Source organism: Mastomys coucha, unplaced genomic scaffold (genome assembly GCF_008632895.1).
Source record: "Mastomys coucha isolate ucsf_1 unplaced genomic scaffold, UCSF_Mcou_1 pScaffold16, whole genome shotgun sequence".
Taxonomy (NCBI): Eukaryota; Metazoa; Chordata; class Mammalia; order Rodentia; family Muridae; genus Mastomys; species Mastomys coucha.
Window position 1 is genome coordinate 83,103,085 of NW_022196898.1, and position 15,291 is coordinate 83,118,375.

A 15,291-nucleotide genomic window follows, 5' to 3' on the forward strand; every position below is an offset into this window, starting at 1 on the left:
CTGGCCTCGAACTCAGAAATCTGCCTGTCTCTGCCTCCCAAGTGCTGGGATTAAAGGCGTGCGCCACCCCGCCCGGCTAGAAGAAGCTATTTTTTTCCCCCAAGATTGAACTTTAAGTGTTTCAATTGGTAAAGATTGTGGGACTTTTAAGTTTGAAATCTGTTTGTATTTGTGACATTTGTTAATCTTAGATTGAGGGGATGACCTTCCCCACCCACCAAAGCAAATGTTGTATCCCAAAAAGTGTTGTGTGTTAAGTTGACAAGGAGTCAGTTATGCTGGCTAATTTTTTGTCAACTTGACACAGGCTAGAGTCATCTGAGAGGAGTGAACCGTATTGAGAAAAATGTTTCCATAAGACTGGGTTATAGGCAAGCCTATAGAGCATTTCTAAATTAATTTTCTAAAGAGATTGATGGGGAGAGCCCAGATAATTGTGAGTGGTGCTTTCTCTGGGCTGGTGGTCCTGGGTTCTCTAAAAAAGATGGGTTGAGTAAGCCATCGGGTGCAAGCCACTAAGCAGAACTCCTCTTTGGCCTCTGGATCAGCTCCTGCCTCCAGGTTCCTGACCTGTTTGAATTCTTTCCTACCTTCCTTCAGTGAGAGACTATGAATGCAGAAATATAAGCCAAACATGCCCCTTCTTCCCCAGTTTGCTATTTGATGTGGTGTTTCATCATAGCAATAGTAACCCCAACTAAAATATTGACCATGCCAAGGATCCTGCGTCTCATTCTTATCCACTTGGTTCACCATTTTTCTCAGTTCCAAAACTGCCTGGCACTCTGATATAGGGGACATCAAAAAGTCCTAGCTTATGTGGCATGCCTTAGTTATTATTAAGTTAGTATTAAGGATATAGACATTAGCATTCAAACAACGTAAAAGGCTACAGGTGCTCAGTTGGTAGACTGTGTGCCTACTATACACAAAGCTCTGGGTTCGATGCCCAGCACTGCACAGAATTGGACATGGTTGGTCATGCCTATAATCTCAGCATGCTGGAAACAGAAGTAGGAAGATCCTTCAAGCTCATTCCTAGCTGCATGATGAATCTGAAGCTGGACTGTATTACGTGAGACCCAGTGCCAAGAAAAAAGAGAAGATTCAAAAATATTTACTTAGTTTATTAGCAATAACCATAATAAACCATTGCATGTTAACACTGTCATTTTCAAAAGATTATTATTAGTCATATGCTAAATATACATGTGAAGGTCAGAAACTTTGGCTCTCCTTGGATTTGGAATAACAGGCTGTTGTGAGCAAGTTGAAGTAGGTGCTGAGAACCAAATTCAGGTTCCTGTAAGAGCAGGGCAGCCTCTTAGCGCTCTTAACTGAGAAGCTCCGTCTCCGGTTCATATGTGAGTATTTTTTAATGAAAAAGCAACTTCTCTACTGCTTTCTGTTTTTCAGGGAGGTAGAAAGAAGGTCTGCTTTAACAGATGTCTGCGTTAACGTGGATTTCCACGTGTGCTGGTGAATTCAGTCTATTGTGGCTTGAGCGGTACAGCCTCGTTCACTTGTACAGGAGTGAGGAAAGGAGAAGCTGTCAGCAACTTAATGAGAATCATCTTGAACACACTCTTTCTTAGCCAGGGACTTAGCATCTAGGGGCAGCCAGGACTATCGTTTGAGAACCAGTGTGTCTGTTTTGGACAAATGCCATCCTTGTATGCAGATGTGAGGAGGTTTGAGGGTGAGCTGACAATGCTTATCACATGTACTTACAGAGAGACTGACTAGGAGGCCTTTGGTGAACAGCAAGGCAAAATGGCCCTTTGAACTTAGACAAAAGAAAAAAAATCCATGGGTCTATCTCATAGTGACACAGAGTATGTGGTGGTGGTGGTGGTGGGGGTGCGGGGACTTCTGTCATTGGGACGGCTCAGGGTTGAGAACAGGAACCCAGAGCAAGTGTCTGTTTTGGCACTATCCCTCTCTTCATGGTGAGGAGGTCTTGAGAGATGGATACAAGGTAGGATGGAGTTGGGAGATGTGCCAGTCCCCATGGTGGAGTCTGTAAAACTCTGAAAAAGCAAGTTTAGCTTTGAAATTTCTTTTTATTTCCTGTTTTTTTCTTTTGTAAAATCAGCTTCCAATTCTTCCTCCATGTGTGTAAGAACCTAGAAAAAGGAACTAAAATAAAAGAGAAAGTAATGATTCACTTTTATTTTTCTAAACAAATAGAAACACAAGTACGTTGTTTAAAATTAGGGAAGCTATAGATAGACAGAAAGGAAAAAAAAATCACTCATGATTTTAGTACCTAGATAGAAACACTGTCAACGTATGGGGGTCTTTGTCTGTAAATTACACTTTACATGCTTTGTAGTAGCGGTGCTATTTCTACACACTGCTTCATAAGAATTTTTTCTAATAGTGTCTAATTCATTAGGCATTTTTGTCTTTAAAATAATATGTTTTAGAGGAGAACTTTTCATCCGCTCTTCAGAAAGACTTGTAAGAATGTTTGTGTGTATGTGCACATGCATACCTGTATGTACTCATGTAAGCACATTTGCAAGTGAACGTGTGTCTTCATGTGATTTGATGTATGCGTGTGTATTTCAGTATATGTTTTAGTGCATATGTATGTGTGAGTGTGAGTGGTGTATGTGTATTTGTGTGTGTGAGTGTATGTTTCAGAATACATGTGCACCATTCAGCCTTAAGTAAGTGAGAAGCATAGGAAAACATGAGATAAAAATGGAAGCATCGACAGCAGAGAACACCTGTCACCTTAGGTCAGTCTCCTAGAGGATTATTCACCAGGAGTGTTTTTTGCTCAAACCTTCTCTTTTATGGTGTTAAGAGTGTGTCCAAACATCAAGCCAAGAAAGATTGCATCAGCTCTGAAGAGGCACTTAAGGCTTGGGAGAGGCTGGTAGAGAGTGAGCTGGAGTGGCAGTAAAGGGAGGGACACCAAGGTGTCTGGTCGCAGAGTTAGGTAATCCCATCATCATGGCTGACAAATCTACCATTTCCCTGTCCACTCCTGTTTCAAATGTTTCTGTTGTGTCATGCCTGTAAGCCACCGGATCTGTGACACCTGTCAGTGATCCTTAAAGAGACAAACCAGTGAAATGTTCGCTTGTCTTCCAGGTTAGAAAAGATCTCCCAATAGTTACATTTAAAGCTGCACTCTAAATGTGTGTATTTAAATGGTTGGGATCTAAGCCAGGTGCCCCATACTAATCTCCTCTCATGGAGATTTCTGCACCCGTTTTGTTTCAGTTACTGTTGTACATTTGGATACAGAAGCAGCCAAGAGCTCATCATTCCTTTCTATTTTATTCATCTGTGTTTTTATTTTATTCTTATTCTTATTATTTATTTATTTATTTATTTATTTTGGTTTTTCGAGACAGGGTTTTTCTGTGTAGCCCTGGCTGTCCTGGTACTCACTCTGTAGATCAAGCTGGCCTTGAACTCAGAAATCCACCTGTCTCTGCCTCCCAAGTGCTGGGATTAAAAGCATGCGCCACCATCACCCAGCTTCTTATTCTTATTTTATTTATTTAATTTTATTAGTTACCTGTCTACCAGGAACTGTTATGCAGCAGGAGTTGTCAGAGCCCTATTAGTATTAGTAAATATTACGGTACCATGAGCTTCTACGTGGTTGCTTTCCCATTAGAATCATTTCGATTTCCTTCTCTAGTGTAAATCCGTTGTCCTGGTCTCACAGCCGCGTGCTTACACAGCGGCAGTTCAGGCGCACTGACCGGCTGGCTCTGCTTCGGGAGCTGGAAGAAAAAAAAAAGAGTTTTGGATCTAAACAGCTGTAGAGAGTCTGCATCCAGATGGTCCACATTCATTGCTGAAAGCATGCGGCCATGGCAGGCCCTTCCCGGCTGTGTTAGGAGTCTGAGCCTACGTTTGAGACACTGGGGTCGGTTGTTAGTTTCTGTTGCTTGAATGAAACCTTTGCGAACCCCAGTTTTCCCATTTGAAAGACGGAGATAGAGGGGTGACATGATAGAATTGCATTTAAGCGATTTCTGTTCCCCCCTCCACCCAGCTCCCCCAACTCCCAAAGGATCCCAAGTAGTTTAAAGAATAGTTTAACTTTATGACCCCAAAAAAACCCAGGAGGCCCAATAAAATACACTTTGCTGCAGGATCTAGGGGATTCCCTTTTTATTATTTGAGTTATTCTTTGTGTTTAATGAAGAAGACTAACAGTCAATCTTCAATGGCTTAGGAATGGGAAAACATGAGACTTGCATCTTCTCTTCACCTCCTCTGAACTAACCTTGGACAACTTATATTCTCTAGATGTGATTTCTTTGTCAAGAGCCAGCCTTGGCATTGGAGAGGGGTTCCGAGAGAAGGGGTGTCTGGGAGTGGTAAAAAGAACGACTTGAAGTCAAATGATAGGTTCAAGCTGCCACCGCTGTAGATTCTGCTGAAATGGCTTTCCAGACTGCTCTCTCTCTCTCTTTCTCTCTCTCTCTCTCTCTCTCTCTCTCTCTCTCTCTTTCTCTCTCTCGACAGCTTTTTCTTGCTATCCTAAAAACTCTCTGGTTGAGACAGGTCTCTCTGCAGGTAAAAATTCTAAATGCTATCTGGGTTTAGTCAGAAAAGCTGCTATAAAAATCATTGGATCTTCCGACCAAGTCAGAAATCCTGGTATGAAAAAATTCTTGAAGAACTGTTTTGCTTTCTAGAGATTTCTAGAGAGCTCAGCTCTCACTAGAGAACAATTCTGAAGAACTGCTCTCCCTTTGCTGGCTCATCTCATGCAGACCCAAAGCCCGGTTTTTTATTTACATATCAATTCAGTTCTTCATTCCAGGTTTCCTTTTGATTATATTATGACTCTGCATCCTGTGAGTGCAGCAGTCCTTTGATTCTTTAGAGACTGTAAGCATACATGCCGACCTTGAACTCAGGAATCTGCCTGCCTTTGTATCTTTCTGACAAGCTGGCTCAGAGCGTTGCTGCCTTTGTTCTTTTAGATTCATGAAGCCCCCATAATTCATATCGCATTCTTATGTTTTGCATAGTTGAGAAGTTATATATATTTGAAACTCATGTATTTAGAGCTCTTTTCCGTAACCTTAAGGGCTGTCCTGAAGGTCCCAGCCTTTACCATGTTGCTGAAACATTAGCCACACTTTCACCTCCTGGACTCATGATGTCAGATTATCATGGAGTCTTTAGTGTTAACAAAGAGGACATTCCTCAGAGGAATGTGAAATGTGTGCATTATTATACAAAAAAGCCTCATACCCACCCCACAGCAGCCAATGACACCCGTGGAGGCTCACACTGGAGGGGGCCCTGTCCCACTCATGGAGGCTCACACCGGAGGGGGGAGGGCTGTCCCAGGGGTAGGTACCAAATCACTCTGTCCCCACCAGGGCCACACCAGGCTTGGTATCTCCTGGAGGTTCACACTAGGGATCTGCCCCAGAGTCAGGAGCCATGTCACACGGTTCCCACCAGGGCCACGCTTGGCTTGGCATTTCTTCATCCACATTTTTCTGTTATTAGTAATTAATGTGCTATAGCTTTTGTTTCTCAGAATGCCTACGATAATTATTGTTTAGCAAACTCATTTATCAGTAAGTTGTGATTGACTTTTCTTTGACTGAAAGCCTTTATCTCACCATACCTCCTGCTTACCTTTATTATGTTTACCTGTTTTACATCTGCTTCCTGTGCTGCGGGACAAATCAGTGATGGAAGCCGTCACCCTTTTCCAGCTTCTGCACCTGTCTGAAGAAAGGGTAAACAACCTATTTGGTTAATGAATACATGGAATGAAAACAGAGAGGAAGTAGGAAGGCCTCAGAAGGGACAGAGGCCCGGAAAGTGGCTTGGCGAGTTTGCATGCAGTTGGTTCACAGTGGTGGCCTGCCTAGAACAGGAGACTGTGCCTCACATGGTGTTATGGGGAGGATGGCTTCTGAGTCTTAAGTCACAGCTATCTATACACATGACAGATTCTAGAAGGAAGCTGCATCTTTGCTAGAAACCAATGGCTATGACAGTCAGTGGTGTAGCAAGCAAGGGTACCGAAGACACTAATAAGACGTTAAGGATTCTTTCCACCTCAGACTTAAAGCCCTTGTCCCTCCTCCAGCTCTTTTGTTAAGTATTTGTAATAGATTTTACTTTTTTATATAGCTGAGTTACTTTATAATAAAGGAAAATGAACTGACCTTGGCACTTCTTTCTAATTGTGATCACAAAATTGGCAAGCCATTAAGTCACTCTCCCTTCCTGTCCAGTACGGAGAGAACACAGCCAACAGAGTCACCCGCACAGAGAAACAGCCTCCGCATCAGAGTCCTCATTGAGGATGTGTTTCTCAGAGTTCCAATCCACGACATAATCTGAAGTAGTCTCTGGGGTGACATTTCCTTCTGGTTTGGTATGAAGAGGTTGGCTGTAGAGGCAGGAGAGCGGATGGTCTTATTGTCTTATTCCATGGGTGCTATTTGATGAGACAGCCAAGTACAGGCCAAAGGAAGAATTGGGCAAGCTTTGAAGACCAAGAGAGCTTGTCTTTTTGTCACCACAGGTAGCAGCCGGGCACTGTGACTTATGCCTGTAATCCCAGCACGTAAGCTGCTCAGGACTTCATAGTGAATTCCAAGGCCAACCTGTGCTCCAGTGATCAATTCTGAGACTTTCTCAAAGCAAACACAAACCAATCAGTTTTTTTTTTTTTTTTAATGTGTCAATCGGAACTCTTATTTGATGAGGGGAGAAAAAAAAGAGACACCAATAACTTCCCTTTAGCTAAGAAGAGAATTCATTCATCCAGATAAGCAGAGTCAAGGGGATATGAACTTCAGACATAGGCACACCCACAATCATGATGGTTTAAAAATCTCTTTCTCTGCTTCTTTAGCCTGTTTCCTCCCCCCTCCCTCCCCACATGATGGCCAAAGTGGCTAAAGGAGTCTTTGGATTCATGGTGTTCCTAGCAGACTCTTGAGTCCTAAGTCTGGATGTCTAGATCTAGGTCATGTGTCACCTGGAAGGGTTACAGGCATGACAGTGAGGTGATCTGTACAGCCAAAGCAGAGGGCAACCCAGGCAGGCAAAAGACACCCCTACTCTTACTAGAGTTTATTTCTTAGGTTTTTGCCTCTTTGGCATTGTCCCCCCCCCCCCCTCGCTTCGGTGTTGGTAGGGGTCTGGTGTGGTAGTGCCAGGGATTAGCCCTAAAGCTTCAGAGGTTAGGCAACCATTCTGGAGCTCTGCTGTATTCTCACCTCTTTTTTGTTTTGTTTTGTTTTGTTTTGTTTTGTTTTGTTTGAGACAGTCTTAGCCCTTAGCCCAGGCAGGTCTACAATCATCTCATGATTCGGTGCTTTGGCTTCTTGAATGCTGGGATGACACATAGCTGTCACCATTCCTGGGTCTCTTTCCTGCTTTTCTACCAGTGTGCTCTGTACTCCTGAGGCACGTGCTGTCGTCTGAAGCGTGCTTGCCCCTGGCCATCTCCCTCATGCCCACCCTGCTATCACTGCTCCACAGAAGACAGACACAGCCTTATCTCTGGCTTCTGTGCTCCTCAAGAAAGCTTGTCACTCATCACCATCTGGTGTCCTGCAGGCATTACAAATTCCGATGCATTACAAATACCGGCCACACTGCTGCTGCACGTCACACCAGGACCAACACCTGCTTTCCATCTGCCTGGACTTTTAGTGTCAGTGGTTTCTTATGATTTTTTTTTTTTCTACAACTTCTCCCTCTCATAAGATTTCTTAGTTCTTTATTGTATCACTTAGGAAATTTATCATTTTCACTCTGCTTTTACAGTTATTGGTATATGTGGGTCTCCCCTCCCCCACCCCACTGTGGTTGTTGAGGTCTCTTGATGGAAGGTGGTGTTATGGCTTATTGTTTCTGTTCTATTTCTTCTCTGCTTCTAGCTTCTTCTACCTTCTACTTCTCTCATCAATATTCTTGTCAGACTTTTTAGGTTTCAATAAATATTTGTGTAAAGAAGGAAACAATCAATGCAACGTGTACTCTAATGACGTGGCTGTCATCCTTGATCACTGTTAAAGAAAACCACAGATATGACAGTATAAGAATCTCTTTTTACCACTTTGAGTGCTGTCAAACTGTGGTTTTCTTTAACAGTGATCAAGGATGACAGCCATGCCATTGACCTGCACATTGCAGTAAGGTGCATTGACCAGGGTTTTCCAGAGAAAATGAAATCAGTAGGATTAAAAGATGGCCAGATCTTTATTAATCCATACCTTCTTCTTATATCCTTTGAGAGCATGGCTGGAGGGAGTAAAGGGAGGGGGGAGGGGAGAGGGTAGAGGGGAGAGGGGAGAGGGGGAGGGAGAGGGAGAGGGAGGTGGGAAAGGAGACCAGTAGAAAGATAAGTTCCAGGATCTACCATCTGCAAGCTAGAGATCTCACTGTTGTAATTGAGTGTAAAGACCTGAGAGCCTGAGAGTTGATGATGTAACTTCCAGACTGGGGCCCAGAAAAAAGAATATGGTCTCTAGGCAATGAGGTAGAAAATGTATGAAGTCCCTGTTTATCTGCCCTTTACGCTAGTCAAGCCTTCCATAGATTGGTTAATGTTCTCTCATCTTTACTGAGGTCATTGATTCAGACACCCATCTTGCCTGAAAGCATCCTCCTGATATGCCCACTGTAATCAGTGGCCAGGGAAGTCCATTCAAAATTACCCACTACAGGGGAAAGCATAGAACTGGAGTCCTTCCAACCAGCTTGGAGCAGCCAAGGAGCTGGGGTGGGAGGCATCTGTGGGTAGAACTTCAGCCAGAGGGAGCACAAATCCAGGAAGTATTCACCCCAAAGGCAGGCCAATGGGACAGGTACTAAGAGTCAGAGATGGCGAGTGTAATTTGAAAGCAACCAGCCATTAAGTGTGGGGGATTTCTTTCTAAATAACTGCAAGACCTTTGCGAGAGCCTGGAGATGCTGGCCCTGTAACAAGGAGTGTCAAGGTTGAGGGCCAAGCTCAGATGAAAATTTAGCCAAGAAGAATCTTTATGATTATCAGAAGTCCAGTGCTTCAAGTCTTGCCTTACTTCTTGGACTCGTTACAAGAATGAATACTTATAAAGTACTACTATATAATTATTATTATATTATTATAGTAATACTATACAGATTTTATTTGTAGAAAATGAAAAGGGAGGAGCTTGTAATCTTTCTCTCACCCTCTCCTTCCATTCCTTAGTGACTGCTGGAGACCAAGTAAGGAGAGTTGAGCTCAGATGAGGAAAATAGTGAGCACAGAAGCAGAAATGCATGAACCTATTTGCTGGAACCATTTTGAGTATCATTTGGGGGCTTCGTGTGTAATGTGATCTAAGCCCCCTTTGCCATTATGAGTAGCTTTCTTTGGTATCTGTGTCTGCCCGTGCTCCAGATCAGTGTACTGTGGCGGAGAGGAGCCAATAGCAACCACTGACGTCAGAGTGTCTGCCGACTAGTTAGATCCCAGGGGCACAGCGCTTAGAAGGCACTGCCAAGAGAATAGGACTATCACGTAAAAGTATAAAAAGCAAAGCTGTTAGTGGCTAACTGTGACAGTCTGAGGGAAGGTCGGGGAATCTTCTCAAGGTGATACGGTTCGGTTCTAGCACCCTTTAGTTGCTTTCTCAGGACCTCTTGTGACCCAGGAATTCCCAGCAGGTTCAGGGATGTGCCCCAGAGGGGTCAGACTTCCTTAGCAGCGGTCACTGGTCCAACCGGTTTTGAGCCTTATCCTCATAGGCACTGGGCTCGCATCCTGTTTGCCCCTGCCATGGAAACTCTGCCCTCTCAAAGACATTGCCTTCTCTAGTGGAGAAGTGATTGTAGATTTTAAGCCTATCAGGCCTGCATCGAATCTGTTTTGACACAGTCTGTTGTCATCCTCTTAAAAAAAAAAAAAAAGCCAAACAGAGCCTAGAGTTTTGCCACCTTTCTTCATCTGGGTGCCTACTGAGCAGTTGCTACTGTCAAATACTATGATTTCTCAGTTCTCTATACTCATTTATCACACTGATTCTTTTGTCCTAATAACACACAATGGGCAATCGGGCCATGGCATCTAAACTACTACTACATTGAGAAATACTGACTATGCCTTAGCCAGTGGACATTCCAATCTACAATTTGGATCTAAAAAGAATACCTTTAGAGTCGTCACATTTTGAATGACTTAGGGCCTGAATTCCGAGAAGTCTTTGAACATTATTTAGAGGGCATCTTCCCTTTTCCTCATGCTTTTAGTTGGAGGAAACTGAGTCCATGCAGGTTAAGACTTCCGTGCTGGGAACCAGTACCATTCTGTCTTTGTGCTAGCATACATGTTAATTCCTGGAATCAGGACTGACCCAAGGGTACTCTCTACCTGTCAGGTCAGGCAACCTCCTGGTTCTGAATGAGTTGTACTTTCTTACCTTTTCCTGATTGGTTATCCAGCTGTTTTCTTAGTCTGTTGGTCTAGTGTCCTGTACTTGCAGCTATAGGGATGCCTTATTAGTAGAGCAGTGTGTTAGTCAGGGTTTCTATTCCTGCACAAACATCATGACCAAGAATCAAGTTGGGGAGGAAAGGGTTTATTCAGCTTACTTCCACATTGCTGTTGATCACCAGAGGAAGTCAGGACTGGAACTCAAGCAGGTCAGGAAGCAGGAGCTGATGCAGAGGCCATGGAAAGATGTTTCTTACTGGCTTGCTTCTCCTGGCTTGTTCAGCCTGCTCTCTTATAGAACCTAAGACTTCCAGCCCAGGGATGGCATCACCCACAAGGGGCCCTACTCCCTTGGTCACTAATTGAGAAAATGCCCCACAGTTGGATCTCATGGAGGCACTTCCCCAACTGAAGCTCCCTTCTCTGTGATAACTCCAGCCTGGGTCAAGTTGACACACAAAACCAGCCAGGACAAGCAGTGTTGGTTGTTCGATAGCTAGTCCACAGCTGTTAATATTATACACCAGAGGAGACACTGGGGTTTACTAAGGCATAGCTTATGCATACCTACTTACTATATTCTTAAATATTATATGCAGTTCGATATAGTTGATGTCTTTTCATATTTTCTTTGACAATAGCACTGGTTTCCTGCATTAATATTTAGAATTTTTAATTTCAGTGTTTTTATTGTAAGAGGTATTAAGGTGCTTTGTGGTAAAATACATTAATTTGAAATATTATTTTTATTTCTGTGTACCTGTGTGCTCCTTGCTTCTCTGTATGTGTGTTGCGTGTATGAAGTTCCCACTCCTCCTAGGACAGAGTTTCAGGTGCTCTGCAGCTGGAGTTTTAGGTGGCTGTGAGTAGCCCCATGCGGGCGCTAGAAACCAAGATCCTCTGCAAAAGCACAGACCGCTCTTAACTGCTGAGCCATCTCTCCAGGCTCCAAATCGAACTTTACATTCTCAACTCAATACTACCTATGGTGTATTATACAGAACAGGCTGCTATGGTGCTATGCCATACCTTAACCTATAGAAATTAATTTTTTTTCGTAGTTCTAGAGATTGAAAGTCCCAGATCAAAATGCTAGGACATGAGTTTCTAGTGAGGGCTGCTCGGTGGATCGTAGATGGGCTCCTTCTGACTGTGTCCTCCCTACTGTCCCTTCATCTGAATGGACCAGGGTCCTTCTTCCACAGCCTCTTCTAACATCTACATAAAATAACGTAATTGTTTACGTAGATGATCTCCATATATCACCACACTGTGGATTAGGGTCTGACATGAAATAGACAAAAACATCTCTCAGTTGATTTTTATTAAAAACAGGCTTCTGTTGAGTGATTGGGTATTTCTCAGTTTCTAATTTATATGACATTGATTTATTAATGTTTCATTGATTTTACAGTGAAAATGCACTCGAGAGTAAATGACCCTTTAAAAAACTGTTTTTGCAGAGATTTCTTTTTCTAATGCAGAATTTTTGCCTCATTAAAAAGTTAATGAATTTCTAAGTGGCCCAGCACTATCTGCAAAACTCTTTATAATATAGAAACACTAATCATCAGAATTTAGAATAATTTAGTAAACAATAGTTTATGCTGAGATATAATTTAAAACAATTTTTACATATTGGAATTCTTATTGCTATATTGATGGATACATTTTTAAACTATGAAACTGTGAGGAACCAAGTAGCCGTCATTAAAGAATGCTAGAAAGCTACTCTGAAAACCCCCACAAAATATCCATTTAAACAACTAAAAAGGTCAAATGAGGCAATAAAAAAAAATCATCTCAGAGCCCCGTGTTCAAATGCTACCAGCATGCTTTTACTCATTTCGTGTTTTGTAGTACCTGGGTACGCAGACTTGTGTACGCTAGGTAAGCCCTTTCCCCGACCTGGAGTTAGAGCCACTTATAGCTCTTATTATGTTTGAAGTCTTTCTCAACTTCTAAACCAACTTTTAATCTTATTTTGTTTACCTTAGGTAGGCTGTTGATTAAATAATTCTTTTGCTATTTTGTTTGTTTCCTTTTGGTTTTAAAGAGGAGCAAACTTGTCCATTCATTTCTGTAGTGGGCTCTGCGTCAGACGCAGCTCTGGGTACCTGGATTGAGTACAGAACGCCTCCTTAGGCTGTGCGCTGAGGTTTAGTGTTAACCCACGTGTGCTGACTGCATGACTACCTGCGTGCCTGTGTTTGCTCTGTTGCAGTGTCTGTCAGCAGAAGACATCTTTTCTCTTCATGGTTTCTCAAACCTCACCCAGATAAGCAGCTCGAACTTCTCTGCCATCTGCCCGGCGATCTTACAGCAGCTGAACTTCCATCCCTGCGAGGATCTGCCAAAGCACAGTGCGAAGCCCAGTCTTTCCGAAGGTACCTGGAAGCCGCTTTCTCATTCCGTAGGGAAGTCTGAGAGGCAGCGGGAGAGAAAGCTCACACGCATCCTTCTCTCATCTATTGCTTTTAATTTAAGTTGTGAGAAACCTCCGGATAAAATAAGATTCAGCAACTTTTTAGATAAGAATACTGGGGACGCATACAAACTTTGTACGCAACCTGCTTCTGTCAGTGGCTAAATACTGCTCTTAATCGCATTAAAATTCCACAATCCAGTCTTCCATTTTTACTTGTTCATTTAGTTTTTAATTGTATAGATTCATCAAACATTGCGTTCTGTTACATATGGAATTTTCACCCCAATACACAATAATGTGTTGACCATATTTATTCCCAAGCCTCCCTCCCTTCCCCCTTCCCCTCTTTTCCCTCAAAGTCTTGTTTCCGTAAGAGCAGTGGGCCTCACGTTTCCTATTGCCGTGACCCTTTAACCCAGTTCCTCATGTTGTGGTGACCCCAAATATAAAATTATCTCACTGCTACTCCATGCCTATTATTTTGCTACTGTTATGAATCGTAACGGAAATACCCGACAGGTGAGATATCCGACCTACGACCCACAAGGGGGTCGTGACGCACAGATTGAGAATCAGGGCCCTAGATGTCTACTTTCATGTCATAAACGCCCCTTTATGTGTCAATATGCAGCCGTTTCTTGATTTTAAACCATATGATGTGCATACCACGTTATCTATTAACTATCTGGCTTAATTGATGAATCAGTTGCCATTATCTTTTGCCTGTCCTGGTATTTTAAAACTTGTCAGTTTGTCCGCAGTTGTGATGGAAGGCGTAGGAACCTAAAGCGCTTCTAGCTGAACTCTTAAAGCACCGAGTTTCCAACCTTTAACATTTGTATATGAAAAAAGACGATGAATTACAAATGCTTACTAGAGTATGTTTACATTTCCATAAGACTTTTACGTTGAGATACTTTATACTTTACATTTGAAAGTAAATGCAATGAAGGTTTTTTTTTTTTGTTGTTGTTTTTTTTAGTTTTTCGAGACAGGGTTTCTCTGTGTAGCCCTGGCTGTCCTGGAACTCACTCTGTAGACTAGGCTGGCCTTGAACTCAGAAATCCTCCTGCCTCCCAAGTGCTGGGACTAAAGGTATGTGCCACCACCACCCCGCTTTGCAGTGAAGTTTTAAATACAACTCAGAGCAGTAAAGGCCCCAATGTTGCCGTCCAACTCCACGATTTTCTAGCCATTTTGGAAACATGCTTTGACCTCCTTTTACCTCAGTTTCCTCATCCAGTCTAGCTCCTTTCTCACAGTGTTGTTACCAGGTTTAAATGGCCACTCATAAAGGACCACCTAGGACCACATTGGCCCAGTAGTGCCTAAGGTCTGTGGTTTCAGGAAGTAACTCCAGCAAAGGGAAGTTACTGGGATTCAAAAATATTTCTAAACCTGCATGAGATGTCTTAGGCCTGTAATTCTAGTACTTCAGAGCTCGAGGCAGGAGGATCATCATAAGTTCAAGACCAGTCTGGACTTCAGAGGAAGACTCTGTGCAAGAGTGAGAGTGTGAGAGAGCAAGCGAGCAAGTGAGATGATAGATGATAGATGATAGAGATGACAGATGATAGATGATAGATAGACAAATGGTAGAAACATAAATGATAGATAATAGATACATAGATGATAGATAGTTGATAGATGATAGATAGACAAATGATAAATACATAGATGATAGATGATAGATAGGCAGATAGACAAATGATAGATGATAGGTAGATGATATAGATAGATGATAGCTAGCTAGCTAGATGATATAGATAGATGATAGATGATAAGATAGATAGATGATAGATGGTAGATAGATGATAGAGGATGTAGCTAGCTAGCTAGATGATATAGATAGACAGACAGACAGATAGAAACATAGAAAGATAGATAGATAGATAGATAGATAGATAGATAGATAGATAGATATAGAGAGATAGGTGTTCTCTAACTCTAGCTGTTCAGATTATTTTGTGTCAGGTAGAGCCAGGAGACAAGAACAGGAAGTAGGAAGCAGGAAGTGAGGGAGAACTCTAGGGTCAACACTGCAAAGCCATAAAGTAGAAAAGTCAATAGTACTCAGTTTCGAGATCAGAAAGGCACCAAATATTTGGACAGAGAGCCCAACAAAGGAGAGTGGAGTGCTTGTCCCTGCTAATTTGTTTAGTTTGGCAATGGATCATCATTTGATGCGATAGTTCATAGTTTTATTTTAGTGCATATTTTATTTTTATTTATGTGTGGTCTTGAGCAATTGCTCAGCATCTTTTTGCCTAAGTCACTTCACCTGTAAAGTAGGTGTAATCACAGCTCCTTTTTTGGAGAATTGTGGGTAGCATCAAAATGAGCCAATGGGTATAAGTGACTGGAACATTGCGTGGTACAGCTTGAGTGAGCCAATGCGTGTAAGTGACTGGAACATTGCGTGATACGGCTTGAGTGAGCC

At 42.5% G+C, this 15,291-nt stretch overlaps 1 protein-coding gene across 3 annotated transcripts in view; it reads left to right on the forward strand.

Annotated features, from left to right (window-relative positions):
* The window catches only part of Slc39a8 (solute carrier family 39 member 8), a 69,361-nt gene that overhangs the window by 17,135 nt on the left and 36,935 nt on the right, over positions 1-15,291 (forward strand). For all 3 annotated transcript variants that reach the window (XM_031375618.1, XM_031375616.1, XM_031375617.1), the window contains exon 3: positions 12,648-12,810. In XM_031375618.1, coding sequence (XP_031231478.1) covers positions 12,648-12,810 — 163 coding nt within the window. The remainder of the gene's footprint in view (positions 1-12,647; positions 12,811-15,291) is intronic.